This window comes from Poecilia reticulata, chromosome 2 (genome assembly GCF_904066995.2).
Source record: "Poecilia reticulata chromosome 2, P_reticulata-male-v2, whole genome shotgun sequence".
Taxonomy (NCBI): Eukaryota; Metazoa; Chordata; class Actinopteri; order Cyprinodontiformes; family Poeciliidae; genus Poecilia; species Poecilia reticulata.
In genome coordinates, this window is record NC_088831.1 from 10,607,378 (window position 1) to 10,632,949 (window position 25,572).

General features: G+C 42.1%; 2 protein-coding genes across 6 annotated transcripts in view; one reads left to right on the forward strand and one right to left on the reverse strand.

The window, feature by feature from the left end:
* The first annotated feature begins 2,716 nt into the window (after positions 1 to 2,716).
* Positions 2,717 to 8,904, forward strand: LOC103476412 (uncharacterized). The gene is made up of 6 exons (XM_081597250.1): positions 2,717 to 2,753; positions 3,130 to 3,342; positions 3,513 to 4,966; positions 7,354 to 7,491; positions 8,361 to 8,472; positions 8,582 to 8,904. Exons 1-6 carry the CDS (start codon positions 2,717 to 2,719, stop codon positions 8,653 to 8,655), a joined length of 2,028 nt encoding a protein of 675 aa, XP_081453376.1. The 3' UTR covers positions 8,656 to 8,904.
* nbeal1 (neurobeachin-like 1) overlaps positions 8,882 to 25,572 on the reverse strand; it is a 55,896-nt gene continuing 39,205 nt past the window's right edge. For 3 of the 5 annotated variants that reach the window (XM_017302274.2, XM_017302267.2, XM_017302269.2), the window contains 36 exons: positions 25,416 to 25,505; positions 25,148 to 25,325; positions 24,926 to 25,059; positions 23,784 to 23,943; positions 23,604 to 23,706; positions 23,373 to 23,532; positions 22,809 to 22,967; positions 22,575 to 22,734; positions 22,396 to 22,484; positions 21,433 to 22,038; positions 21,039 to 21,214; positions 20,670 to 20,958; positions 20,080 to 20,388; positions 19,836 to 19,985; positions 19,598 to 19,755; positions 19,292 to 19,416; positions 19,078 to 19,204; positions 18,842 to 18,990; positions 18,639 to 18,772; positions 18,440 to 18,541; positions 17,669 to 17,764; positions 17,467 to 17,591; positions 17,239 to 17,379; positions 17,029 to 17,159; positions 16,847 to 16,956; positions 16,657 to 16,774; positions 15,559 to 15,656; positions 15,364 to 15,480; positions 15,197 to 15,286; positions 14,991 to 15,100; positions 14,506 to 14,678; positions 14,323 to 14,417; positions 14,125 to 14,241; positions 13,283 to 13,444; positions 13,047 to 13,195; positions 8,882 to 12,045 (listed from right to left, as the gene is read on the reverse strand). In XM_017302274.2, coding sequence (XP_017157763.1) covers positions 11,748 to 12,045; positions 13,047 to 13,195; positions 13,283 to 13,444; positions 14,125 to 14,241; positions 14,323 to 14,417; positions 14,506 to 14,678; positions 14,991 to 15,100; positions 15,197 to 15,286; positions 15,364 to 15,480; positions 15,559 to 15,656; positions 16,657 to 16,774; positions 16,847 to 16,956; positions 17,029 to 17,159; positions 17,239 to 17,379; positions 17,467 to 17,591; positions 17,669 to 17,764; positions 18,440 to 18,541; positions 18,639 to 18,772; positions 18,842 to 18,990; positions 19,078 to 19,204; positions 19,292 to 19,416; positions 19,598 to 19,755; positions 19,836 to 19,985; positions 20,080 to 20,388; positions 20,670 to 20,958; positions 21,039 to 21,214; positions 21,433 to 22,038; positions 22,396 to 22,484; positions 22,575 to 22,734; positions 22,809 to 22,967; positions 23,373 to 23,532; positions 23,604 to 23,706; positions 23,784 to 23,943; positions 24,926 to 25,059; positions 25,148 to 25,325; positions 25,416 to 25,505 — 5,688 coding nt within the window. In that variant the 3' untranslated portion in view covers positions 8,882 to 11,747. The remainder of the gene's footprint in view (positions 12,046 to 13,046; positions 13,196 to 13,282; positions 13,445 to 14,124; positions 14,242 to 14,322; positions 14,418 to 14,505; positions 14,679 to 14,990; positions 15,101 to 15,196; positions 15,287 to 15,363; positions 15,481 to 15,558; positions 15,657 to 16,656; positions 16,775 to 16,846; positions 16,957 to 17,028; positions 17,160 to 17,238; positions 17,380 to 17,466; positions 17,592 to 17,668; positions 17,765 to 18,439; positions 18,542 to 18,638; positions 18,773 to 18,841; positions 18,991 to 19,077; positions 19,205 to 19,291; positions 19,417 to 19,597; positions 19,756 to 19,835; positions 19,986 to 20,079; positions 20,389 to 20,669; positions 20,959 to 21,038; positions 21,215 to 21,432; positions 22,039 to 22,395; positions 22,485 to 22,574; positions 22,735 to 22,808; positions 22,968 to 23,372; positions 23,533 to 23,603; positions 23,707 to 23,783; positions 23,944 to 24,925; positions 25,060 to 25,147; positions 25,326 to 25,415; positions 25,506 to 25,572) is intronic. The other 2 variants (XM_008428775.3, XM_008428744.3) reach the window with 1 other exon arrangement.

The following is a 25,572-nucleotide window of genomic DNA, read 5'->3' on the forward strand; positions in this document are numbered from 1 at the left end:
TGAAACAAAGATTATTTGAATAATTTGAAGGATACAAGAGTGGAAGTGCCACTTCAAAAAAGAAAAATAATCTGAAAAAGTATTATTCTGGCATTTAGCAAAATCTAAATATTTGCGTAATCCCAACTGACCTTCAACATGAAGGGCAAAGTCACATTATGCATCCATATATGATTTTTGCACAAATGCTCTAAAATTTTGACCTGAAATTATAATTTATAATACAAAATAATATTTTGCACATGACAATTACATATATACTATAAATACTACTTCTTTCTACATAAATAACATATCCACAATAGTTGGATTTATTTCAGAGAGCTTGCCACTCACAATATGGCGGACCTAAGAAACTTAAACTTTTCCATGTCTGTTAAAAACTGACTAAAAGCTTTAACAACAAATATTGCGGCCTTAGTCTATTTGCTGCGATAATTGCAGGCTTTCAAAATGAAACAAAATAGCAAACACATGCATACAAACTAGTTTGGGTTTAATTAAATAATTCATTTTATTTCATTTTAATTTTGAAAGCAAGATCGGGCTGTTTCCTGTTGATCTTTGATAACTTTATCCTGCCTACAGATAACCATCAACGCCTTTTTACTCACATGCACACATTTTGCAATCCGGGGTTTAGATAATATTTAACAATGTCACGAACTAACGTGTCAAATGGGACTGACATTATTCATCAGTGCAAGCATGTTGCCAGGTTTTCAAGTATTTAACAGCTGGGAAGCATCTTTGGGAACAGACAAACCAGAAAGTTAAGTCGAGCCAAACGTCCTATTTAACGGCCCCTCCCTTTCGTCTGCCAGCCAATGGGATTTGCTTATGGGGCGCAAACACAGACGTCACACCTTATAGGTAACCTTGAACTTTTGAACGTTTGAAATGAGGACTTGACTTGTTATTGGCATCTGCGCCAACCAGGAGAGAGTTAAATGTCAGGGAATTTATCAATGGCTACCGCTTAATTGATTAAAATCATTCATTGTATGATTTGTAATTCAACTTAATGTAAATACAGGAAACTGAGCATGAGCATAATAAGGATAAGAATGCAAAAATGTTCATAACCCTTATACTTATTGTCATTTTGCAAACCCCAGACTTTTAAAGCTGCAGTCTGTAACTCATTTTCATTTTGGATGCTCTTAAAGGGCCGGTATTGCCAGAATATACTGATAAAACCAATTAAACTGCTAAAATATCATTAAACAGTTGTTCCTCCAAGATTTTGTGATTGTTTCAGTGGTTTTTTGTAATCAAAATAACAGATTTTGTGGTGTCAATTTATAAATGTTTGTAAATAATTTTTAGGATATGTTTTTATTGCTTGCCGTATCGATTACATACTATAACTAATCAAGTAATCAAGTAAGGCTGAGACCAATTTTGTGAAAATTTTCAGTAAAATTGGGGAACAAATGGAGATTTGTTGATTTTGTGAGAATTTTGCAGATTTGTGAAAAAAGGGACTTACTGTATTGTCGAGAGGGCCACATAAAAAGCTCTGACAGGCCAGATATGGCCCCTGGACCTCGAGTTTGACACATGAGTTTCAAATAATATGTAAAAAATTGACATTTTGTTTAAAAAAAAAACTTACATACTTTAATGTATGTTGCTGGAATTTTATAATAAATAAAAACTAAACTCCATTTTTATAAGCTCAGTTGTATTTCTGAGATTTTATCACCTTGATTCATTTGAATCATGAAAAAAGTAGAATCGGATACCTTTGACACCTCATTCCTACAACATGATGCTACAATAATCAAATTTCACTTTGCGAACACTGTGTTCAGCATTATGTTTACCCCAAAACATGTTTTGCAGCAACTTATTGTTTATTTCAGGTCATAAACGCCGTGTAGCTGTCCAGGTAATTGATTCTCACACCTGAGCTCTGGATTTCTGCAGTTCCTCCAGTTACCATATGCATCTAGCTGATTAATGCTGTTTTTGTATAGCATGTCTTAGGACATTGTTTTACAGCCTGATCCTGCTTTGAACCTCTTCTTATCTCTGACTTGTTTATAACCTTTATTGATAACGTTTGCTCTTGAACAAACGTCAGAAGAGCTGGATTTACACTGACATGAAACCACACTCTATTACCAATTAACAACTTTTTCACTAAATTGTTAATTGGGATTATATTTAAATGATAAATCTGTTAAATCTAAATAATCTAAATAATCTAAAGTGTACTCTGCTGCTGTTTTCTGTAATTTCATGCTGCGACCCAGTTTGCAAATATTGATTGAGCTTACATGAACCGGTGTGCCATTCAACTTTCCCACCTTTCAAAGACAAAAAAATATATATATGTTTCCAGCATGACCGTCTGCTGTAAGGGGAAAACTTGACTTTATCTTGGCTCCGTTTACTGCGTAATCACCTTTATCAGGTTATGAGGTTAAAAGTAAAGTCCAACAAATATCAGTAAGCTTCAATCACACTGGTTTTAATCAGTAATCCTATGTACTGTAATAATAAAAGGAATTTATGACAATGACTAGGACATTATAAAAGCCAACCTTTTTTTTCGCTGGGTGCTCACAGTTCACCACTTCAGCCTCAGGTAAGCGCAGGATCGTTACAGAGAGCAAATGGTGATCAATAAGCTGATTAATGGTGATAAAATTTGTTTATCAATTAAGACAGGGAACTGAGCCTTAAAAGTTACTGTTTCTTTTACAGGATGTTAAAGTTTGCGTTGCTGTTCCTGACCCTGTCAGGTAAGAGCTTCATTTCTCACCGTAGCTATTTTTATTTTTTTTAATTTAACACCAGTTTACTGTACATTTATTCAACATAGTGGGTCAAATTGGTAATCTTTTTAAATAATTCAAGATAACTTTACTTTTCTATTAATTTACCTCAGTATTGTGACTTATTGCCATGCCAACATGACTGTGGCAAAGAAATGGCTGAACTTTGACCATTATTGATTTATTATAGATTACATAAATGACGCATTAATATCAGGAAGGTACAGTTGCAAGTTACTGATGTAACAGCTGGTAAAAGTCTCATTTTAATGTCAAATTATTAAGAGCTTTGTTAAAATAATCAGGCATTCATCCGAATGTTCCCGTCTATAACCCACTATAGGTCTCCAAGCTCGTCCAATCGCTGCTCCTGGACAGCGAACTTTTTCGTCTGACCGTCTCCCAGATGGCTTTAGACGGAGTGTTGAACACGCCAGCATCCTTGAACGTGTTCCTGATGGATTCAGACAAGGAACGGAGCCGTCCAGGAAGTTTCTTGTTGACCTGAACACTGGACTTGTGAAGGAACACATCAGTGAGATGGAAAGGAGAGTTGGTGGGTACAGATACATCAAATCCTACCAAAAATGTATATATGTGATGGACCAGCCTATTCATAATGCAGCTATAACAGATCCCTTTAAGTATGTTAAAACATTACTAGTCTTCAATGTTTTCAGAATTGCTTAAAAAAAACTTTACATTAGCAATGCCTTCTTTTTTCAGTCCCTGTCGATGTTCCAGCCCAGAGAAGAGGAGCAGGTTGGGTTCGAGTGGAGAAACGCTCAATTGTTGATGTTCCTGAAACTCTTAGACAAGAAACTAAGTCCAGAATGTCCATCCCAGTTGGTTTTAGACAGGGAACCGAGCCAAAGATGTCCATCCCAGTTGGTTTTAGACAGGGAACCGAGCCAAAGATGTCAATCCCAGTTGCCTTCAGACAGGGAACCGAGCCAAAGATGTCAATCCCAGTTGCCTTCAGACAAGGAACCGAGCCAAAGATGTCCATCCCAAATGACTTTAGACAGGGTACCGAACCAGAAATGTCCAACCTAATTGAGCAAAGAAAGGAAGCTCAGCAAAATATGCAGCGTGCAGTTGCTTTCAGACTGGAAACTGAACCAAAAATGTCCATCCCAGTTGCCTTCAGACAGGAAACCGAGCCAAAGTTGTCCATCCCAGTTGCCTTCAGACAAGGAACCGAGCCAAAGTTGTCCATCCCAGTTGCCTTCAGACAAGGAACCGAGCCAAAGTTGTCCATCCCAGTTGCCTTCAGACAAGGAACCGAGCCAAAGTTGTCCATCCCAGTTGCCTTCAGACAAGGAACCGAGCCAAAGTTGTCCATCCCAGTTGCCTTCAGACAAGGAACCGAGCCAAAGTTGTCCATCCCAGTTGCCTTCAGACAAGGAACCGAGCCAAAGATGTCCATTCCAGTTGCCTTCAGGCAAGGAACCGAACCAAAGATGTCCATCCCAAATGATTTTAGACAGGGTACCGAACCAGAAATGTCCAACCTAATTGAGCAAAGAAAGGAAGCTCAGCAAAATATGCAGCGTCCAGTTGCTTTCAGACTGGAAACTGAACCAAAGATGTCCATCCCAGTTGCCTTCAGACAAGGAACCGAACCAAAGATGTCCATCGCAGTTGCCTTCAGACAGGAAACCGAGCCAAAGATGTCCATCCCAGTTGCCTTCAGACAAGGAACTGAGCCAAAGTTGTCCATCCCAGTTGCCTTCAGACAAGGAACTGAGCCAAAGTTGTCCATCCCAGTTGCCTTCAGACAAGGAACCGAGCCAAAGATGTCCATCCCAGTTGCCTTCAGACAGGGAACCGAGCCAAAGATGTCCATCCCAGTTGCCTTCAGACAGGGAACCGAGCCAAAGATGTCCATCCCAGTTGCCTTCAGACAGGGAACCGAGCCAAAGATGTCCATCCCAGTTGCCTTCAGACAGGGAACCGAGCCAAAGATGTCCATCCCAAATGACTTTAGACAGGGAACCGAACCAGAAATGTCCAATCTAATTGAGCTCAGAAAGGAAGCTCAGCAAAATATGCAACGTCCAGTTGCTTTCAAACAGGCAACTAGAGTCCAGACCTATAAAATGGCTTGTAACGGGGAGATTATCAATGGAAAATGCTACGAGTTCAACCCCAACACACTGTCCTACAAAGATGCCCAGGTAAGTCTGCTTACAGGACTGTGAAACAGTATTTGCTACCTTACAGATTTCTTCTGTCTCTTTTGGTTTGTTTGATCTGAAACATTTAAGTACAATTAAACACATTTAAAAATGAGAGATGACCTGAAAGTAGAATCAAATGACTATTTAATTTATTAAGGTTAAAAAAACCATACAAACCAACGTGGTAAAATTTGACAAACTAATTATGTCTTAAACCATGGCATCCATAACTGGTGATGTCTTGCATCACTTTGGAGAGCTTTAAATGGCCAATCTAAGACAATTCCACAGAAGCTTCATCAGAAATCCTTCATTATGGAATCATCATAATGACTTTTTTGGCATTCTTCTTGGTCCACAAAAATTTGGGCCATTGAATTCTCCATGGGATGCCATTTTTGTCCATGTTGTTTTGGGTTCCTTTGTGACCTCTCTGGAAGAATTGTTAATTGAATTAATTTTGGTACACCGGCGACTCCTACCAAACTCACTGTTCCAATTTTTTGTCATCTTTGGACAATGTCTCTGTGGTTCCAGCCTTCGAAATGGCTTTGTAACCTTTTCAGACATCTCTGTTTCTCATTTGTTCTTCAATCTCTTTAGACAAGGATTAAGACACAATTTTAAATAATTTAGCTACTACATGTTGTGAGCCAGGCACTATACATGTCCTTCTCAAAAATTAGCATATTGTGATAAAGTTCATTATTTTCCATAATGTAATGATAAAAATTAAAGTGTCATATATTTTAGATTCATTGCACACCAACTGAAATATTTCAGGTCTTTTATTGTTTTAATACTGATGATTTTGGCATACAGCTCATGAAAACCCAAAATCCCTGTCTCAAAAAATTAGCATATTTCATCCAACCAATAAAAGAAATGTGTTTTAATACCAAAAAAGTCAACCTTCAAATAATTATGTTCAGTTATGCACTCAATACTTGGTCAGGAATCCTTTTGCAGCCTTCAATGCGTCGTGGCATGGAGGTAATCAGCCTGTGGCTCTGCTGAGGTGTTATGGAGGCCAGGATGCTTCGATAGCCTTAAGCTCATCCAGAGTTTTGGGTCTTGCGTGTCTCAACTTTCTCTTCACAATATCCCACAGATTCTCTATGGGGTTCAGATCAGGAGAGTTGGCAGGCCAATTGAGCACAGTAACACCATGGTCAGTAATACCAGTGGTTTTGGCACTGTGAGCAGGTGCCAGGTCGTGCTGAAAAATTACATCTTCATATCCATAAAGCTTTTCAGCAGATGGAAGCATGAAGTGCTCCAAAACCTCCTGATAGCTGCTGCATTGACCTGCCCTTGATAAAACACAGTGGACCAACACCAGCAGCTGACACGGCTCCCCAGACCATCACTGACTGTGGGTACTTGACACTGGAATTCTGACCTTTTGGCATTTCCTGCTCCCCAGTCTTGATTTCCGAATGACATGCAAAATTTGTTTTCATCCAAAAAAAGTACTTTGGACCACTGACTGAGCAACAGTCCAGTGCTGCTTCTCTGTAGCTCAGGTCAGGCGCTTCTGCTGCCGTTTCTGGTTCAAAAGTTTCTTGACCTGGGGAATGCAGCACCTGTAGCCCATTTCCTGCACACGTCTGTGCACAGTGGCTCTGGATGTTTCTACTCCAGACTCAGTCCACTTCCACAGGTCCCCAAGGTCTGGAATCGTCCGTTCTCCACAATCTTCCTCAGGGTCCGGTCACCTCTTCTCGTTGTGCAGCGTTTTCTGCCACACTTTTTCCTTCCCACTGAGGTGCCTTGATACAACACTCTGGGAACAGCCTATTCGTTCAGAAATTTCTTTGTGTCTTACCCTCTTGCTTGAGGGCGTCAATGACGGCCTTCTGGACAGCAGTCAGGTCAGCAGTCTTACCCATGATTGCGGTTTTGAGTTATGAACCAGGCTGGGAGTTTTTAAAAGCCTCAGGAATCTTTTGCAGGTGTTTAGAGTTACTTTGTTGAGTCGGATGATGAGGTTCATTGCTCGTTCAGAGAACCTTTTCATGATATGCTAATTTCTTGAGACAGGGATTTTGGGTTTTCATGAGCTTTATGCCAAAATCATCAGTATTAAAACAATAAAAGGCCTGAAATATTTCAGTTGGTGTGCAATGAATCTAAAATATATGACAGTTTAATTTTTATCATTACATTATGGAAAATAATTAACTTTTTCACAATATGCTAATTTTTTTGAGAAGGACTCGTACAAGAGATTTTTTGACTGTACTGGTTTGGCAGTAATCAGAACTTCATAATTAAGTTCTGCATAACTTCTTAGAGGAATCATAAAACCCCAGTTGTTAAATGTTGCTTGAAACTTTGTTTCCATTCAAATCTGAAACATTTCCATTCCCTCCACTCCACAGGCCTTTTGCAGAAATTTGGCCCCCAGTGCTGAGCTTGCCTCTGTAACAGACAGAGACCTCCATTCCCGACTGGTTTCCCTGGTAACCAAAGGAGGCGAGAACAACCCTGTGTTGACCTGGTTGGGAGGCATAGTCAAGGCAAGTTATTTTCACAAACGTTAAGATGAGGCAGACATCTTCCTCTGTATTGAAGGAATCTATCTACAAAACCCTTTTATTCAAGGACTGATGATGCAAGCTGGCTGTGGCAGCAAAAGGAGGCCAAGGAGAGTGTCATCAGATATCTTATCAACAGAATATATCATGTTATTCTTACCTTGGTGGAACATTGACCCTTGAACCTTTATTTGGAAGAGTTGCACACATTCCTCTCACTGGGAAAGGCCAAAATGTAAAAGCATTTATGAATGATTGGAGTTTTACTTCCAGCTCCAAACTTAACCTTTTTACTTTAATACATCAGCAGGCAACAATCATAATCTGGAGATTATTGGGTGTTTTGCCACAATGACTTGCTTTCCTGATATCAAGGACTACCAAGGCAAAAGTAATGTTAAAAAACCTATTTATTCTACTGTACTAGGCGTTATCAGCAAGGCTTTCATTATAAAAATGTAACTGGTAAAGCGCATCAGTTTTAATGCAATAGGATTTGGACACATTCAAAATAAAATGAAAAACTTTAAGGATAACATTTTAAAACATGCTACGCGAGTAAACAATTGTACTCAAGAGAAGCACTACTCTGATATATTTACATAAGTAAGTTTTCTAATAGATAATGCAAGATAACATAAAATTTCTGAAGTTGCTATTTTGAAAATATTCAAAACCTACCAAGTTAATCAAACTACTTCACCCAATTGTTTTAAAATTTTGCTTTCCATTATAGCTAGGTTGGCATTATCCATTAAAAACCCCAAATGAACAACATTTATCTAAGAAAATACACAAACTTTTAACTTCTAATGTTAATGAGGTTGTAAAATGTTTGCTTGGCGCCTCAGAACCAGCAGGCCTCATGGGTCGACGGGTCAAAATGGAGCTACAGCGACTGGATGCCGGGACACCCCAACATTCACGCCGACAAACCCGCCTGTGTCGAGATGTTCAAGATCGGTACGAAACGCACTCAGAACTTCACCAGGAAAAAAGCTGAATGAATCATAAATAGAATAAAAATCGGACTCATATTTTATCATTTTTATGTTCTTACTCGTGTTTTCAGATGAGAGCTGGTGGAGCGTGGCGGATTGTGAACTGAGGAGGGCGTCCCTCTGCACCTACCCAGTCGCTGCCTAAAAAAAAAAAAAAAATCAAAGAAACAGGAAGTGATGTCAGATGGCGAAAGAGTTTCTCCAAATCTGCTGTACTCCTCAGATTGAGCTACTTACCACATCATGATTGAATCTCCTTAAATAAAACCAAGCATACCACAAAAAAAGGTTATTTCTTTTTGTCATTTTTCAGCTTTATTGTTTAATGTAGCAAAAAAATATATATATTTTTTCATAAAATGAAAACAAACTTCTTAATTTAGACAAGACTTTAATGATCATTTCCCACATGTGTATACAAAGCAGTTTGTACAGATTAGGGAGCCAAGTTAAAACAACTTTTAGTACCTAGAAAGTGCAAAAGGACATTTAAAAGACGCTGAAATAAAAATCATGCTGTACATTATATATATTTATATATATATTGTATTCATAAATAATCACAGATATACACACATCCATTTAGGTGACACTCACAGAGGATGTAGCTAAGACACAAAAAAGTATTTCTGATTATTATTTAAGTCTGAGATCACTGGTTCCCGTCGAGACTGCTAAGGTTGGACAAGTGGAATGCTGCGTAAAGTCGTAAAGTTTCAGGGACAAATGGCTTCATGACGTTTCTAGCTCTATTGTTGACACGACTGGCTTGAAGGCACTCCGTTTGTTGCAGTCGTGGAGCAGCTCAAACAGTGGCGAGAATGATAAAAAAAAAAAATTATAAAAAATGTATTCAGAAAACAATTTAAGCACCTTTCACAGAAATCTCCAGGAGGACGCAGCTTGGTCTCTGCACTCCCCCGAACTGTGACTTTTAAATAAAGTAGTAAATACAAATTACAGGAAAAGAAAACAAAAATACGGTGCAAAAATAGCAATGTCATCCGTAGCTGCTTCATACTGCAGAGTAAATAACTCACTCATACTTTTAACAAGGCATGCAAACCACACTTGATGCCCTGCGAACAGAAAACTTCACCAATTATCAGTCATGATGAGAAACAGATATGAAAATATCAGAGGACGCTCTGTGCAGCGATGGAAGCAAATTAGTGAGACGCCGTCCGGGTTAGAGCAGAAGGAAGACTGGAATCAGAGACAGGAAGAAGAAGATATCGACAGGCACGCGACCAAGGAGCTGTATTGCTGCTAACACTGACATCTCAAAAAGCCCTTTCTTCTCTTTCTTCTGCAACAAGTCAGAGGAATTAAAAAAAACTATGCCAGGAGAATAATAAATCAGACATAAAAGAATGCTACTCATAAATAAACGCAAATTCAAGTAACTCAAAAACATTCAGCCGGTTTTTTTCTCCTGTTAAGTCGTCAGATAGATAATGTAGTGTTTAGTGGCAAAACAAAACGTCAACGCCGATTCGTCTCAGTGTTAATCAAAGTATGCCTCGATAGAGTTGTATGTTTTTACAGTGCTGACCACATTTACTGGCATTCCTGGTTAAGATGTGTAGAAAAACTTGAATTTTTTATTGCTGTAGCAGATTTTCAGAGTAAAACCCAACATTAAATTTTATTTATTTATTTATTTTATTCGGTGCTGATCTGGTGATTTATTCATCCTTACTCTGACACAATCTTCAGCCCAAGTACTCCATTTAAAATAAATAGAACAGAAAAATCTTTAGTTTTACCCAAAGTTTCACAGATCCTCCCCAAAATTAACAACTGGAAATGCAGGATGGTGAGAGAGGTAAAAGAAAAAGAGCAACTATTAGATGCTATAAATGTGGATTTTGCTAAACTCTACTGGAACTTTAGTTGGATGAGCAACTTTTGGGTGTGTTTTCTGTGAAATATAGACTAAAATATGAAAAAAAACATCAGGTGCGATGTGGGACGTATGACTTCTTTACCAAAAAGACAAAAATGGACTTTTGAAATGCCAGAAAAAGTTGAACATCTGGTTGAATCAACTGTGTGGGAATTTGCTACCGCAATAAATGATTATTTTTTTCCATACATCTTTACAGGCGTGCCAACAAATGTTTCTGTATACAAAAGCGTAGTAGAAGGCATAGAGTTTAGTCTTACTGCATAAGGCTGCGTGGCGGCAAATCTCAGCCGACATAAACCGACCCACCTGTCTGACTCAAAAATAAAGGTCACTTGAAACTAGATTTTAAAACAATGCTTCTCATGCACACACACATACACACACACACACTAGTTTGATTGTTTAACGTAATGAGGAATGAAGAGGGAATAAGTAGTGTACCACAGCGCCAGCGCCTTGATGGTCGATTCAAAGCAGGAAAGCAAAAAAAAATAAAGATGGAGATGCATGTTCTTATGAATCAAGCACCTGTTTAACTTGGGAGGGGGAGAAATGGAGGAACTTAAGGGGATCTATGAAAACGAATAAGAACCGGATGTGAAGGGGAGGCGGGAGTGTGTGGCTGGTCTGGGATCAGTTGCTCTCCTGCTGCGGGTTGTACTCCATCTCCGTCGAGATCTGAGTCAGCCTCTTGCTGGAGCCCCACAGCTTTCGTGTGATCTGGCTCGATCGCATCTGGGAAGAGTGGAGGAAGAGGAGGAAGGAGGAAGGAGGGAGTAAAGAGGACGTGGGGGAGAAAGGTGTGGAGTCAAAAGAAATAAAAGAAGGAGGGAAAGGGAAAAAAGGGGGGATGTGATTCATGATAGGAGCTTGATTGACTTGTGAGGTAATTAAAAAAAACAATCAAGGCTTGATTCACTTCAGTGAGTCAATCTGGTCAAACAAAAATGAAGGAAAGTGAGAAGGTGCAATGATTGACATTTATGCGATTTTGGCACAAGATTATCCTCATTAGTTTCTTCGTCTTTATGGCTTTAGTTTGCAGGAGTTTCACAGCATATCTGTTAATGTCCAACCGGAGTCAAACACTAGAAAAACTGAATGAGATAAGAACGAAAAAAGTTGTTTTGATTTGATCCGTGTGGCTCAGACGTCAGTGTGTTTGCAGTGATTTCGCAACAGCGAGTGACAAGCGTCCCTGAGGAGGAGAGGCGAGTGTGTGGAGGAGTGAGCGGGAGTGTGTGTGTGTGTGTGTGTGGTTATCTACAGTGATAACATGGGGCGGCGGCGGTGGGAAATAAAATTTAAAAAAGAGTTGCAACATGCTAGAGTCTCTGCGGGCTAGATGTGGGGCTGAACACCAGCTGGTCCCGCTGGTGGAGCAGCCGCGTTGGCGAGCGAGCTCGCAGCGGCGCCAGCAGTGGCGAGGCCATGAGCGGCGAGCCCTCCAGGCTCTGAGCGATGTAGTTCCTCAGAGAGTTCTTTACCTCCGCCGGCTTGCCCACGCCTACGATGATCAGCTTGCCGTCGTCCAGGCCCACCAGGACGTGGCTCTGCTCCTTGGTGACGGAGACGCTGCGGACGGGAAGCCGCATGGCCATGGGCTCCGAGCAGAGAGACAGGCTGCCAGGGAGAAACGGCAGAGTTTAAAACCAACCAAATGACTGAAACTAAGAAAACATTTTCATTAATTTACGTAAATAAAAATGTTAATTAATGAGGAAAACTAAAACTAACCCGAACAATATTGGGAGTTAATAGAACTAATTAAAATTTGATGAAATCAGAGATGTAATCGGCACCTAAAAATTTACTGAAGTATGAAAAACTAAAACTACTGCTATATAAGCATTTCATATCAGTCAATATCAACAATTATTGATTAGGATTTTGTTTTAAATATCTAAAATATATTATTGACTCCATGCTGCTGTTTCTTTATTTCTAAGCAGTTATGAGGCTAAACTGATGCTGCGCCACTTCCTCAACCGGCTGTTGCTAGGTAAAAACAGAATGAGTGAGTTGCTAGGTAACCACAGAATGAGTGAGTTGCTAGGTAACCACAGAATGAGTGAGTTACTAGGTAACCACAGAATGAGTGACTTGCTAGGTAACCAAAGAGCGAGTGAGTTGAAGCCACCAACCTTGCTAAGCTAACCGTGAGAGATTGAGCAGTTAAAGCCTTTCATCTGCCTCCATCTCCCAGAATGCTTTGAAGTTCAGTAAATACTCTAGATGTTGAATATTCTATTAGCTGTATACCTATTGATACTGATTATGCATCTATGGCAATAAATACTTATTGATTTATTGTCCAGCCTTTAGTATAACTAATAAAAACTAAACTGAAACCAAAGAATATTTATTTAATACTAATAAAAACTAATTAAATTAGACAAGTAGTCACAACAAAATAAAATTTAAATCACAATGACAAGCCCAGAACTATTACAAACCTGGAAATGCCATGATAAATCATCATGCATCATTCTCCCTTTGCGTTTATGACCTAATTTTCCACTTAAATTCAAACAAAGTAAAGTTTGCGGTTGGAGGAGTTTTAATACTTGAAAGAGTAGTCAGAGACAGAGGTCTGACCAGAATCAAGCAGCTGTGTTGCTTACCTGTAGAGATCCCGGATGGACAGGTATCCCTGCTCGCTCCCGATGATCACATACTCCCCTGAAACACACATGTCCGTCACCTGCTCCTTCAGCCGCTCGCTGCAGAGGTGCTTCCCGTTCACGGAGTAAAGATGTAGTGTGTTTTTATCCTGGAGAACAAGCAGCAAACACACATCGTAGCTCAGATTCATGCAGCTCTAACACTGAGCTCTATACATGTATAAACATGGATTTACTTTGAGTGTGGCTTTGCCCTCCAGGCAGGTGTGGACCAGCAGGTGACCCTCCCAGGATACGGCCAGGTGGAGGATGGACAGTGGCAGGGAGCTGTCGCACGGCGGCCGCAGGCAGCGCATGTACTGACCTCGACGCACGGTGTGGATGATCACTGTACCGTCCTGCAGGAAGAGGAACTGAGGTAACCTGAGGTAAGATGGAAGTATCATGCTTCTACAGACATGAAAAATATCTGTAGAAGCTGGGAATCCCAAATAATTTAGAGTTTCTGTAAATATGTGGGAGGAAAACATGACAAGAAACATGATAATACTGTGTTAGGGGATCAAATCCTTATTTCGCATGAAACCCCAGAAATTTAACAGTTTCCCCCAGAAAACTAGCTAAGCCTGCTGGTTGGGGGCTGGGGTAGTCATTCCTCCAGCGGCCCTTCATGTTTTTGAGTTAAACTTTTTTTAAAGTTGGCAGGAAATGTGAAAATATCACTTGATAATTATGCGTTATCGAAAGATTAATACTTGAACAACTATAAAGTCTTAAAAAACACAAATATTTAAAAAAAGACTTAAATAAATATCAAAGCTGAGCCTGGTGGGGGCACAAGTAAAGCCTGGTGGCCCGCCAGGCTTATAATACACTGGGGGAAGCCCTGAAGTTTTGCTCATGTTCTACTGAAAAACTGAACATTGTTAAAAATGTGGACTTTTTCCAGACTGCCAACTATTGTACTTCTTAATCTTTAGCCTTAAAATAATTAAACCTAGCTTACTCATGCTGGAATCGGTTAGATATTGAATTGGGATCTGTTCACACCACTAGATGGCAGCATCAGAAAACTTACTCTGGACCCAGAAACGGCCATATCCAGCTCAGTGCTGATGGCCACGCTCACCACCTCATCTGTGTGTCCGTACAGAACCTGGATGGGTTTGGATGACAGACCCACAGGAGCTCCACCCTTTAACAAACACAACACACTCACTTTATCACATGAAACACATGTTGCTTTTTTATTTTTGTGTCTCGTTAAAGACCCAACCTGCTGCAGAACCTGCCACACCATGCAGGTTGTGTCTCTGGAGCCAGAGATCAGGTGGATGCCACAGTGGTCTGTTGATAAGCAAGTTACGACATCTGAAGGGTAAACACAATAAAACCAAACATTAAAGTGAAAATTTAAGGAAAATAAACAAATGCTGATCATTTTAGGCTTTTTTTTTACCCATGTGTCGAATGTGTTGTCCCACTGTCTTGCCCTTGACCAGCGAAGTGACCCTAATGCTGTTGTCCCAGTGTCCGCCACTGAAGAGCAGCTTCCCGTCGTGGGAGACGACAAACAGGCCTGCTGCGAGGTCAACGCCAGGGGCAAACGGTCCTGACAGGAAGCGCTGGGTTCTACAGGAAGATTAAAAAGAAAAAAACAAGAAAAAACATGGCAACTTAGCATGATTTCTATATGAATTTTCATGGGAACCATGGGTCTTTAACAGTTCTTATATAATCCAAGTTTGTTTGGATCTCAGTTACACTTACATATTCATATATGAATAAACAAATGATCCGAAAGTTTTGGTCAGAAACAAATAATCAGTTAAAGCAGCACAAGACAAAAAGAAAGGAAGAAATGTGTAATCTGTAATAGAGTCCCTCAGTTAGCAGTTAAAATCCAAAACACAGCTGTGACTGTAATCGGTGCAGCATTCTCACTTGGTGTTGGACACTGTCGGGTCCTTAATGAAGGTGAAATAGTTGGAGATGTTCTTATTGTAAGGCAGCCACCCATGGGTCCCCAGCAGGCAGTTCTGGCTCACAGTCACCTGAAGGCACCAGAAAGAAAACAAAAACATTCAGGTTTCATGAACTTTTCCACATTTGGTGTATTTTATGTGACTTTTTGAAGTGTCTGGGCTCACCATTGTGTCAGGGCTTCCCTGGGTGATGAACGAATGGGACTGATTCTTTGGCACAACGGCTTTAACCAGCGGCACGTTGTCACTGATGCCCTGCAGTGTGTGGGCGGGACGTTCACGCATAAGAACACGATGGAATCATTTTGATTACATAAAGGGATTGGAAATACCTCAACAAAGAAGGACTTGAGGTCGCTGAGGTGTTCGAACATGTTGAGAGGACTCGAGTCCTGTTGAGACTTCCTCTTCTCCACTTCCTCCAGAGACAGGCGAACAGGATGGGGCTCCTACAGCCAAAGCATTATGTCAAGGTCCCTTTACTTTAAATATTTTGGAGATATTGTGCATCAGATATTGTACTTTACCTTAAGTAACTGGCAGGGGGTCTGACCAAAGTTGCTGATCATGCCTTCAACAGCTTTTCGCTCTTTGTCATCTGTGATTGCGTCCAAGTCCACAGCTCCTGCAAACACAGCAGGCTTAACATAAATGCAGCTGATGACAAACGGACGGATGGATTGGCAAACATCTAAATAAAATGCAAGATTTTCCAGGAAAAGTAAGAATCTTGGATTAACGCGGCTCTGCCCCCAAGAGGAAGCAGAGCAAACCTCCGACAGTGTTGTTCATAGTGGAACTCAATGCGTTATCCGAGACATTTTCGGAGTTATTTCTGCCTCACCAGTGGACACTGTGGCAAAGAAATTTCTCCAAGGAATTCTACATCAAATCTGTAAGGTTATTTGTGGGAAACCACTGACAAGTCAACATTAAAGCCATTCTTCCTTTCGCTGTCAGAGGAAGAATGATGAAGGTCATAAAGTCTCATTGGATGTGAGAGTGAAAGCTGTGTCTGATGACTAGTAAGCCAGATTAAATTATACCGGCTTGCGAAAATCTGCCTTCAGGAAATTTCTTAAAAATAAACATTATCATAAAAAGGTGCTTAAATGTAAATACTGCAGTTACTGCAGCACATTTAACGTTGGAATTTACAAACATAAAACCAAGCATAACTACCTTTACTTATGAATCTTTGATGTAACTATCGATAAGTGTCATTATGACAAAAAACGTGATGTTTACTACTAGTTACCTTCATGCATGTTACCTTGCATGAAGGTAACGTCCATTCATGGACCTCATGTCCATGAATGACCTCATGTCATTCATGGACATGAGGTCGGCCATAGGCCATTATCTGTTTCTGGCATTATTCCAGTCTCTGTTTGGTTTTGGTAATGTAATAAATTGCATTCCACCCTCTAAACATTCTGTTTCTCACTGATAGTTTTTTGACCATGATTTCGTTAGCAATGACAAACCCGGCAATGTTGTTGGAGGTTCAGTTCCAAGAAATAAGGGGCATGTGCTTAGGAACAAATAGCGACCAGCGATTGGTCAGTTGCTGACAAACCCCCTAGAATGACTGACAGGTGACGTTAGGAGCTGCAGTGCGTTACCTTCGTAGGTGCAGTAGTAAAAGACGTTGAGGGCCTCCACAGCTGCTGGGCCCCTCTGTTTGTAACCAAAGATCAAATCGATCCACTCGTGGAGATGGGCTGAGACGTACTCTGACTCCTGATAACGTAAACACACATGAGCTGCTGTTTGCAGTTACCCCACACCAGCAGGAGTCCAACTGGGCCTCACCAGAGCTTTGCGGTGCTTGTAGATGAAGTCCTCAGGGGATTTGGCCCATTTAGGGAGAACAATGTTGTGTACCCTCTCCTTAGAGATCTGCAGGCGGCCTAGATCAAAATCTGATCAGATAAAAATATGAAGGGTTAATGAAGAATATAAAGGGGAGGTGTTAAAAAAACTCACCAACTCACCATTTTGGTTCTCCAGAAATTCAGGGAAGTAGAAGAACTCTGGGATGAGCTCCTTGACATCGTTGGGGTTGTCCATAAGGGTTTGCCACGTGGCTGGGATGGAGTGGAACTGGCGGTCGGCGCAGTCAAACCTGAGACGAGTCAACATGTATGAGCTAAACCGTTAGCAAGAAATAAAGAGAGGAAGACGAAGAAATCAACCATCCTCACCGTCCACTCTGCAGCTGGATGTGCAGCGAGGTGAAGGGCTCCACTCGGATCATGTAGTGCATCACTCCGGCAGCATTAGAGTAGTGGGTACCATAATGGAAACGATCTATAGTGCCTGTTGGGTCCTCAAAACTTTCATACCTAAAGGTACACAAGGAGAGGTTGCCCTTCATGGAGCTGTGTTCAAAGGTTATAAGGAGGATACACCAGGAGGAAAATGATGAGTACTTCTCTCTGACTGCTTTAGCATTGCGTTCGTTCTGCACTGCCACCGGCTTCGATAGATCCCTGAACACCCGCGGGTCAGAGAGGTCCAGCTCCTCTGAGCTGTAGTCGGTTAAGATCCAGGGAAACTGAACAAACACACAACATCCCTTCAGAAACTCGTGTATCAACGGTTTCACCATAAAAAACCAAGTTCTGAACGTACCACTGGGTACTGCGAGAGGTCGTTGTACGTTCTGCCTGCAATGGTGTTCAGCTGCATTAAGTAGTCGAAGTTGGAAATCTCTCGGTTCACCCATTTCTGAAACAAGATGAAAAATGTGCACGTAGAAACAGAAAATTAATCATGCAAAGTGTTTCATGTGATTCTAAGAGAATTAGGCCTTATTGGTAAAGCTGCACAAATATATCGTAAACAGATTTTAATTGAATCTATAAACATTAAGGTAGATCAGGCATTTCCAACCGATATTGTACAAAGCTTTTGCAGGTTTCATGAACTCAAATTTAAGATTTTTTAAAGACCCTTTTGAATTAAATTTAAGACCTGTATCATGACAGAAATGTTAAAGATTTGTCCAGCCAACTGTCAAATAAATTTGGATAGACGCAAAAAAGCTATCTAGATAGCTAGCAGGGTATGTTAGCAGCCAGTTTGTGGTGGCATTAACCGACTTGAGTCACAGAACAAAATGAAAATGTCCGAGTGTGACTCAAATTTTTGCCTGACAGAAAATTCTAGTGAGGAAAAAAATACATAAAATATACGAGATTTGATCTGTCAAGATAAAATGTAATACTTATTAACGTATTAAATTTATTTTAAGACATTTTAAGGCTTTTTAAGGATCCACACACAACCTGATGTTATCAAGTTATTTTGCACGTGAAACTGAATTGAATGTATCTAATTTGGTCTAATCCTATAATACATGTTTATATTGCAGCACTGAAGTGAAATCAGGTGTGTTTTCACCTGTGTGAGTCCAGAAGCCTTCAGGAGCTCCTGAGGTGATCGGGTCCCATAAAGGCTGAGCGATCGCAGCAGCAGCATGCGGCTGTACACTTTGTTCCTCACCTGTAAAAACCCCCCCAAAAACATTTAACAACTTCAATTATTTTTCTAGTTTAAAAAGATAAAGAAGGACTTATACACTGCAAGTGAATTGAATCACCTCTTTTTTAAAGTTCAGGAAATAATTGGTTTGGTCAATGAGGAAGATTTCAAGAGCCGAGCGACGCAGGTTGTATCGTCGGAGGTGGACCTCCCGGATCTGTGAAAGCGGCCATTTAAAGTCGTGACCCACTCCTGTGAAGAAACAGACGATTAAATCAAGAAGTTAACTTAGTGTTTCCACAGGTTAAGTCTTCTCCTCACCCTCCTCCTTCTCCTGGCTGCTGTCATAGAAGTAGATGTGCTGAGTGGTGAGCTCCAGGCGGCCTGGGACGACGTCCACCACCGTCACCAGCTCACAGTCCTCCCACAACACCATTTTCTCCTTCTGACCCGCCTCCTCTGCTTCGGCCCTACAGGATGCAGCAGAACAAAACAGACACATCAACATTGAATCTCAATTTCTACTATTCATAAAAGTGTTTGGATATTTATCTGACTGGTTGCTAGCGGCAGCAGGGTCATCCTCCGGCAGATCCAGGATGTCGTCCTCCAAGTCGCTGACTTTAACTTGCTTCACAGCTTCCAGAAGCAGAGACTCTGGATTCACACGCTGCTGATGGACGCCTGAGTGGGTCGGAGAGAAAAGATGGGATAAAACCTGAGTGGACTGACTCAGGAAATGTCACAATAACGAGGACACGCTTGTCTTACCCAGGTTGTCTCTCAGAGCGCTGGCCTCTCGGTGAGGGTCAAAGTTGTAATTGCGAACCAGCTTCAGCCTCATTCTGGAGAAGTTCTCAGCGCTGGACACTCTCCAGTGCGTCTCGTCTTGTAGTCTGTTGGAAACGGTTCAGAAATGAGGAATCGCTAGAAGCTTCACAAACGCATAAACGTGACGATGTGTGGATTTAAAAAAGCTTCTCCAGATTCCAGTTCATTCAAGCAGAAGACTTTCAGCTTTTTGATTTTTAGAAAATGAAAGGAGGAAAAGTGCAGAGAACATCAGGGTTAGTGTACCTGTCAGCCCATGGACCCCTTTCACACACCAAGCCCCGCCGTGCTGCCTTCCACTGCCTGAGGGTGGCGTTGTTTTGGCTGTGTTGCTGCTTCAGCATGTTGTTGTATCGCAGGTTTTCTTGCCGACTGCGGCGTGAGAACGGCTCCACAAACTGTTCCTAAGGGCAGACAGGACATCGGCGAGTTTCTTGGAGTTTCTCGCTTTGTTTTCATCGTGTCGTCGGAACGGTCGGCTCACCTGGAAGCGGATCTTGCTCTCTCCTCTCTCCCTTTCCCTCTTGTGCAAGCTGACCATGAAGGCCTCATAGCACTCCTTCCAGTACAGAGCCATGGTCTCATGACCCTGACTGAACATCTCGATTTCATACTGCTTCATGTACGGAATGATCTGTAGTCAAAAAAAAACAAAAGATGGTTTTTATTTTTGCATCACGAATCATGAGAAATTAATTTGTTAGCAGCAGAGAATCTGAGCTTCGTACGTATTTGTCGAGGTAGACACGCCACTCGGGTGAGTTGCAGTACAGCTTGAAGTCCTCGAAGAAAGACGGGCTGCCGTTGGTGTCGGGCAGCTGAGGCAGGTGCAGCTCCATGTAGAGGAGGCGGTGGACTTTGGAGAGCAGCGTCCGCAGAACAGGAACCAGGAAGGAGTAGGTCTCCTCGGTTTGCTCCTGGACGGTTCGCTGCAGGATTGCCTCCAGCTTCCCCAGCAGGTAGCAGGCCTCGTCCTGACTCGACACTTCTTTAGTTTGCAGGATGCCGTTCAGTTTGGCCGAGGCCAACGCGCATACCTGAGAAAGATTGAGGCCATTATTCATTTTACTTAATTCATTTGAAGTTTAAAATAAACATGTCACATGTTGACATAAGCAAAAGATTTGAAGAAAATTGATTTGAAAGGCTGACGTGTAAATAATGACACTTTTAAAGAGAAGTTGCATTAAAAGTTGAATTAAAGCTGATTTACTTCCTGACAAAAGGTATAAACATTTATGATTGTATTTTCTACCCATTCTCTCAACCATCCATAGCTACATTGGATTTAAGTTTCTAAATATGAAGAAAAATTAACCTCTGTGTCTTCCTGAGCCATGAAGCCCAGTAGGAGTCTCAGTCCAACTTGTGAGAGCTGGAACCACTGGGTCCCAGCAGAGTACCACACCATGAGGCAGTCCATTAGTGTCACAGCTTCTTCTAGGACCTTATCGGTCCACAATGCCGGGTTGACCAACCCCTCCGCCTGGAGGAAGTCCTGCACGATGTGAAGCAGGCGAACCGCGTTCTCAGTGTGCTGCGGTAGCGAAGCAGCCGAGGCTTCCCGGTTGTCAGTCACCGCCCACTCCAACATGCGCTCCAACAGACTAGAAAACAACGAAGCAACAGTTAATGAGGTTATCCTACAAATAAATACTCGGTGTGATTCCCTGGACCGGACGCTGACCTGAGCTTGATCTGGTCGACAGGAAGCAGCAGCTCGTTGGCCGTCCCCAGTTTGGTGAGAGCCGAGAAGACCTGGCCCCGCTCCAGCCACGCCGAGTCGTCCGAGCCCTCGACTCCTCGCCACATCACACACAGGACGATCTCCAGCAGCATGCTGCACAGCTCCTCCTCCGCCCTCTAGAGGGCGACAAGAGACAGACATTTCCTCACTACATCATTAAATGAAGCTCCTTTATGGTGAATTTACAGCAGGGAGAAACATTAAAAGCTGTAAAAAAAAAATTCCTGCAGGTTTTCTACTGGACTAACCACTAGGATTGACTTGGATGGATTGATATCAAATTAAATATAAAAAATAAAGCTGTAAAGCTTAAAAAATGAATGTCTGAATTCACCTCAACATTGTTGAAGGATTCCCCCAGTGAGATATTGTCACTAAAGAGGAATCCGTCTTCAGTAAAGGAAGATGTTGGATCTTTATCCCCAGAGCTCCCAGGGAGAGGTTTTGTCGTTTCCAGGGGCGACGGCGTACTGGGCATGCTCCCAGGCGTTTGGTTGCCGCTCTCTGCGCCCTCAAAGGCCTGAATGTGCGACAGATCCAACGTCAAGACCCCCGATTTACCCAGCACCCACGGCTTGACCGGCAGCTGTGGCTCGGTAGAGGCAGAGGAAGATGGCGTGTCCAGCAGCGAGATGACGTCTCCGTTCTCCAGACTGTCCACAGAGCGGACGTCTCCTATGCTGAGCCGGTCGTCCTCCAGGCGGTCCAGGCGGCCGCTGCTGCTCGTTCGCGGCCTCCTTTCCAGCGGCAGCTCCAGGCGGTTATTGCTGCTGCTGCCATTACGATTTAAGTCCAAACTGCAAGTGCTGGCTGTATCCGAGCTGCGCAAGGTGAGGGACCCCTCGCCTCGTAAGTACAGTCGCATGAGAGTGTCCTGCCAACACTGCTGCTTGGAGATCTGATGGGCGGCGTCCTGTTGGGACTGAAGCAGCTGGTACACCTGAAGGCAGGAGGTAAGGGGTTAAACTTTAAGCGTAACCACTCTTAAACTGATGAGCTCAGCAGTTCCACCAGGTGTCTGCTAATTAATGCTGGCTAGTCTGGAGGAGCTGAGTGGGAGTGGAGATGTGTCTCAAAGGCGGGGCTAGGTCCACACAGGTGTTTTGCACAGTTGAATGGTTGCGATAAAGATGAAAGGATTTCTCAAACATGTATAAAATAATTAAGGTAACACTTCAAGAATGTTTTTGATGTGAAAATAAAATCACAACATGATATAAATCTCAAAAATCTGATTTTAAAGCAGTGCATATTCATCACAATGACATCAACAAACTGCATTAGCTGCATTTCTTACCCTCTTGCAGACAATCAGGCGCACGCTTGGTCCGGCCCGGTGTGTGAGCTGTACCAGAGCCATCAGGTCCTTGTAGTTCACAACTTGATCTGCAGAGTTAAACATTTGAGTTAATTTAATTTGAAAAAACGTGTTGATTGACCATCTTCACATAAACTGAAGTAAAAGTGGACTCTGACCTGTATGGAGGATCTGGTTGAGGAGGCAGCGGATCAGGGTGGGAGTGATGTGAAGCTCAGAGAAGATCAGCGACAGCCCCGTGTAGCCGGCCTCCCTCAGGCGCAGTCGCTGCTTGTTCCTCTCATAAACCCGGTCGCAGCGCAGCATCCGCTCAAACAGCTGCGCAGACGACACGACAACCTCATAGCATCTCTTAAAAGTAGCTCCCTCCTTCCAGGATGGAGTCTACTCACCTTGAAGACGAGCTCCCTCAGCCGGTCTGAGTGCTTGTTGTTGAGCAGAAGCGTGTAGCAGGAATCTGCTGCTGCCGGCTCAAACAGGAGCAGGAAGAGCTGGTCTTTGGCCGGGCTGCTCTGCAGGAGGCCGAGCAGCATCTCTAGAAGGCTGCACAGCTGCAAACAACACAACCAAACCAGGAATGACCAAAGCTGTCGCAATAAATCTATCAATAAATGGTGGTTTTTCTTGTTTTTTAATCTGTCCGAGCCTAATAATGAATATTTTTTGAAGGGAAATTTGTTTACAGAGACGTTATAATCCATTAAATTTATGGTTTTTAGTTGTTTTGAATGTTTCAGATTTCCAATTCTTGGGTTATTTATTGTTTAGAAAGTTATTTGGTCTTTGGGAGAATGATCTTGCATTATTATTATTTCATTATATTACTACAAAATGTTTTTTTATTGCAATAATTTATCATTGAGCAAATTTTGTAATCGTGACAGGCCTAGTAATGATTTTAGGTATAGTATATGAATGAACAGAGTTTCAGTTTAAGACTATCTGAATAAACTCACCTGGTCTTCATCTCCAATAGCAGCAATGTATCCCAGAATGCTGTGCATCTCTTCCTGCGACATGCCCTTGCTGATGTAATACTTGACGAGGCCACAGAGAGACGCTCTGATGGTCCGAACGTCGTCGCCACTCAGGTCGTTCTCCTTGTTGGCGTTCTTCCTGAAGCGCGGCGCAGATGGCAATCAGCTTTTCCAGACTGAAACGGAAACGTGTAAACTTCTGCAACGTACCCGTAATACAGCCGCATGGTGTCCAGCAGAAACTGGACTCCATATTTCTTCCTGAACTGCTTCCTGTCGTCCTTGATGACAGTGGACATGTACTGGATGTGACCTTGGGGAAAACCGGGAAAACGTTAAATCGGAAACTCTCCTTCCTCTTCCTTGAGCAGGTAACCATCCAGGCCTCACCGATACGCAGAGGGAAATCTCCTTTGTTCCAGATGTTGAAGTTGAACAGCAAATGTGAGTGGATCTGCTGCAGCAGAGCCTGGTTCTTCTCATAGGTCACCTGCTCAATCAGCAGCTGCACAGCGACCAGCACGCTGACGTCCACGTGACCCGCTGGAAGCTGCAATCAAACAAAACAATATCCAGGCCATTAGCTTAAATCTACACACTTCCTGATTGGCACAAAACGAGCCATTTAAGACACAAGCAGAGGTACCAAACTAGGGCTTTATAAGGCAATGTGAAACCCAAGAAACAAGATAAAGAACAAGCAGGAGAAGGAAAACACGTCAATGTTTTATTTGGATCGTTACCAGTCACTGGGTGTGGCCAACTCTACCGAGAACAACGTTCACCACATCTGAGACACTTTCATTTTTATCTGCGTCTCTGTGGAGGCTTTTATTTTCCCATAGCAACCATACTTATAGAGACATGTCTATATCGCTGAACAAACAAACAGAGCAGGAATTATACCAGACAAAGGACAGAAAAGGATCAGGAGGTGAGGACAAAAAGTGTGAATTCCTGTAAATTCAGGGCACAAAAAAGGATTTTATCACTTAATTCAAAGTACTCAAACTTAAACTAACAGAGTCTGAACTGGAAGAAAAGCACAAAAAGTTTCTTTTGTGAATTAAGTTAAGACTTTAATGGCTGTTACTTAAATACAGTTCAAATTATATTAGCCAATCAGGTGGTTCTTCTGTGTTTGGATGCATCTCAGTCCAAAATGTTGCCAATAACTTGATTTACTCTTTGTTTAATAGAAAGTACACCTGACCCAGTTCTTCTGGATCAATACTAATGTTTCCTTCCAAGCTGGTACCACTGACATTTTAGACATCGACTCTGTGTAATCTGCTTTTCTACCTCACAGAAAGTGGCTCTTATTCACATGAACGACTGCTAAATTTTAATCAGATGTGAAATACGTGGACTGAACTTCACTGTATGTAACTGAATCTGACTTTAGGGATTTTAGAGGTAATTTGAACTGAATTAAATTCTGTATTTGCTGCAAATTGGTAATAAAATAAACTGAAATAACATCAAACTGTATAAAAGAGCGTATTTGTGTGAATCGGTTCCTATGCAGGGACCTTTTGCAGCAGGACTCCCAGCGTTCCCACGCCGTGCGTGTGAAGCAGGTTCTCCTGGTTGATCGGGTGTCTCTGCAGGAAGTGCTTCAGCACCAAGAGGAAAGTGGCCACCAGGTTCTTCTCTAGACGCGCCTCTGTGATGGAGAAGAAATTATGTTTCTGTCAACACGTCGCAACACGTTGCAACGCGCCGCCTTCACTGCACAGACTGTCAGAACCGACCTGAGGCTCTGTTGGACGGAAGAATGACCCAGTCCCCGTCAGCTGGGGTGCTCACATCTGGCGTGATGAAGTCTGATGCAGCTGCAGGATCAGCACTCTGCTGGTCAGGGGTCACAGAGGTCAGCTGCTCCAGCACCGGGAAAAGCACAGGCAGCCCACCAACACAGTTGATCATATCCTGTCCCAAACAAAAAAATTAAAATAACCAGAAACTTTAGCAAACCTTTTAAAAATTAATTCTGTTAGGATAAAAATGCGTCGCTCTGACCTTTATGTCCCAGTTGACCACTTTGTTCCCGGTCAGACGTCCGTGCAGCGCGTTGGGAGAAAGGTCGAGACAGATGGGATTTCTACAGGCCTGTCGACAGGAAAGGGAACAACTAGTTCATATGTGGCACTTTGTTTAATCTGCATTATCATTTTGA

What these genes read in the sequence shown, in the direction of transcription:
- LOC103476412 (XM_081597250.1), top strand. Translation starts at nt 2,717, where the DNA reads ATGTTAAAGTTTGCGTTGCTGTTCCTGACCCTGTCAG. An exon ending in TGTCCTACAAAGATGCCCAG is followed by an intron (nt 4,967 to 7,353) that starts GTAAGTCTGCTT and finishes TCCACTCCACAG; the next exon opens with GCCTTTTGCAGAAATTTGGC. An exon ending in GGTTGGGAGGCATAGTCAAG is followed by an intron (nt 7,492 to 8,360) that starts GCAAGTTATTTT and finishes TTGGCGCCTCAG; the next exon opens with AACCAGCAGGCCTCATGGGT.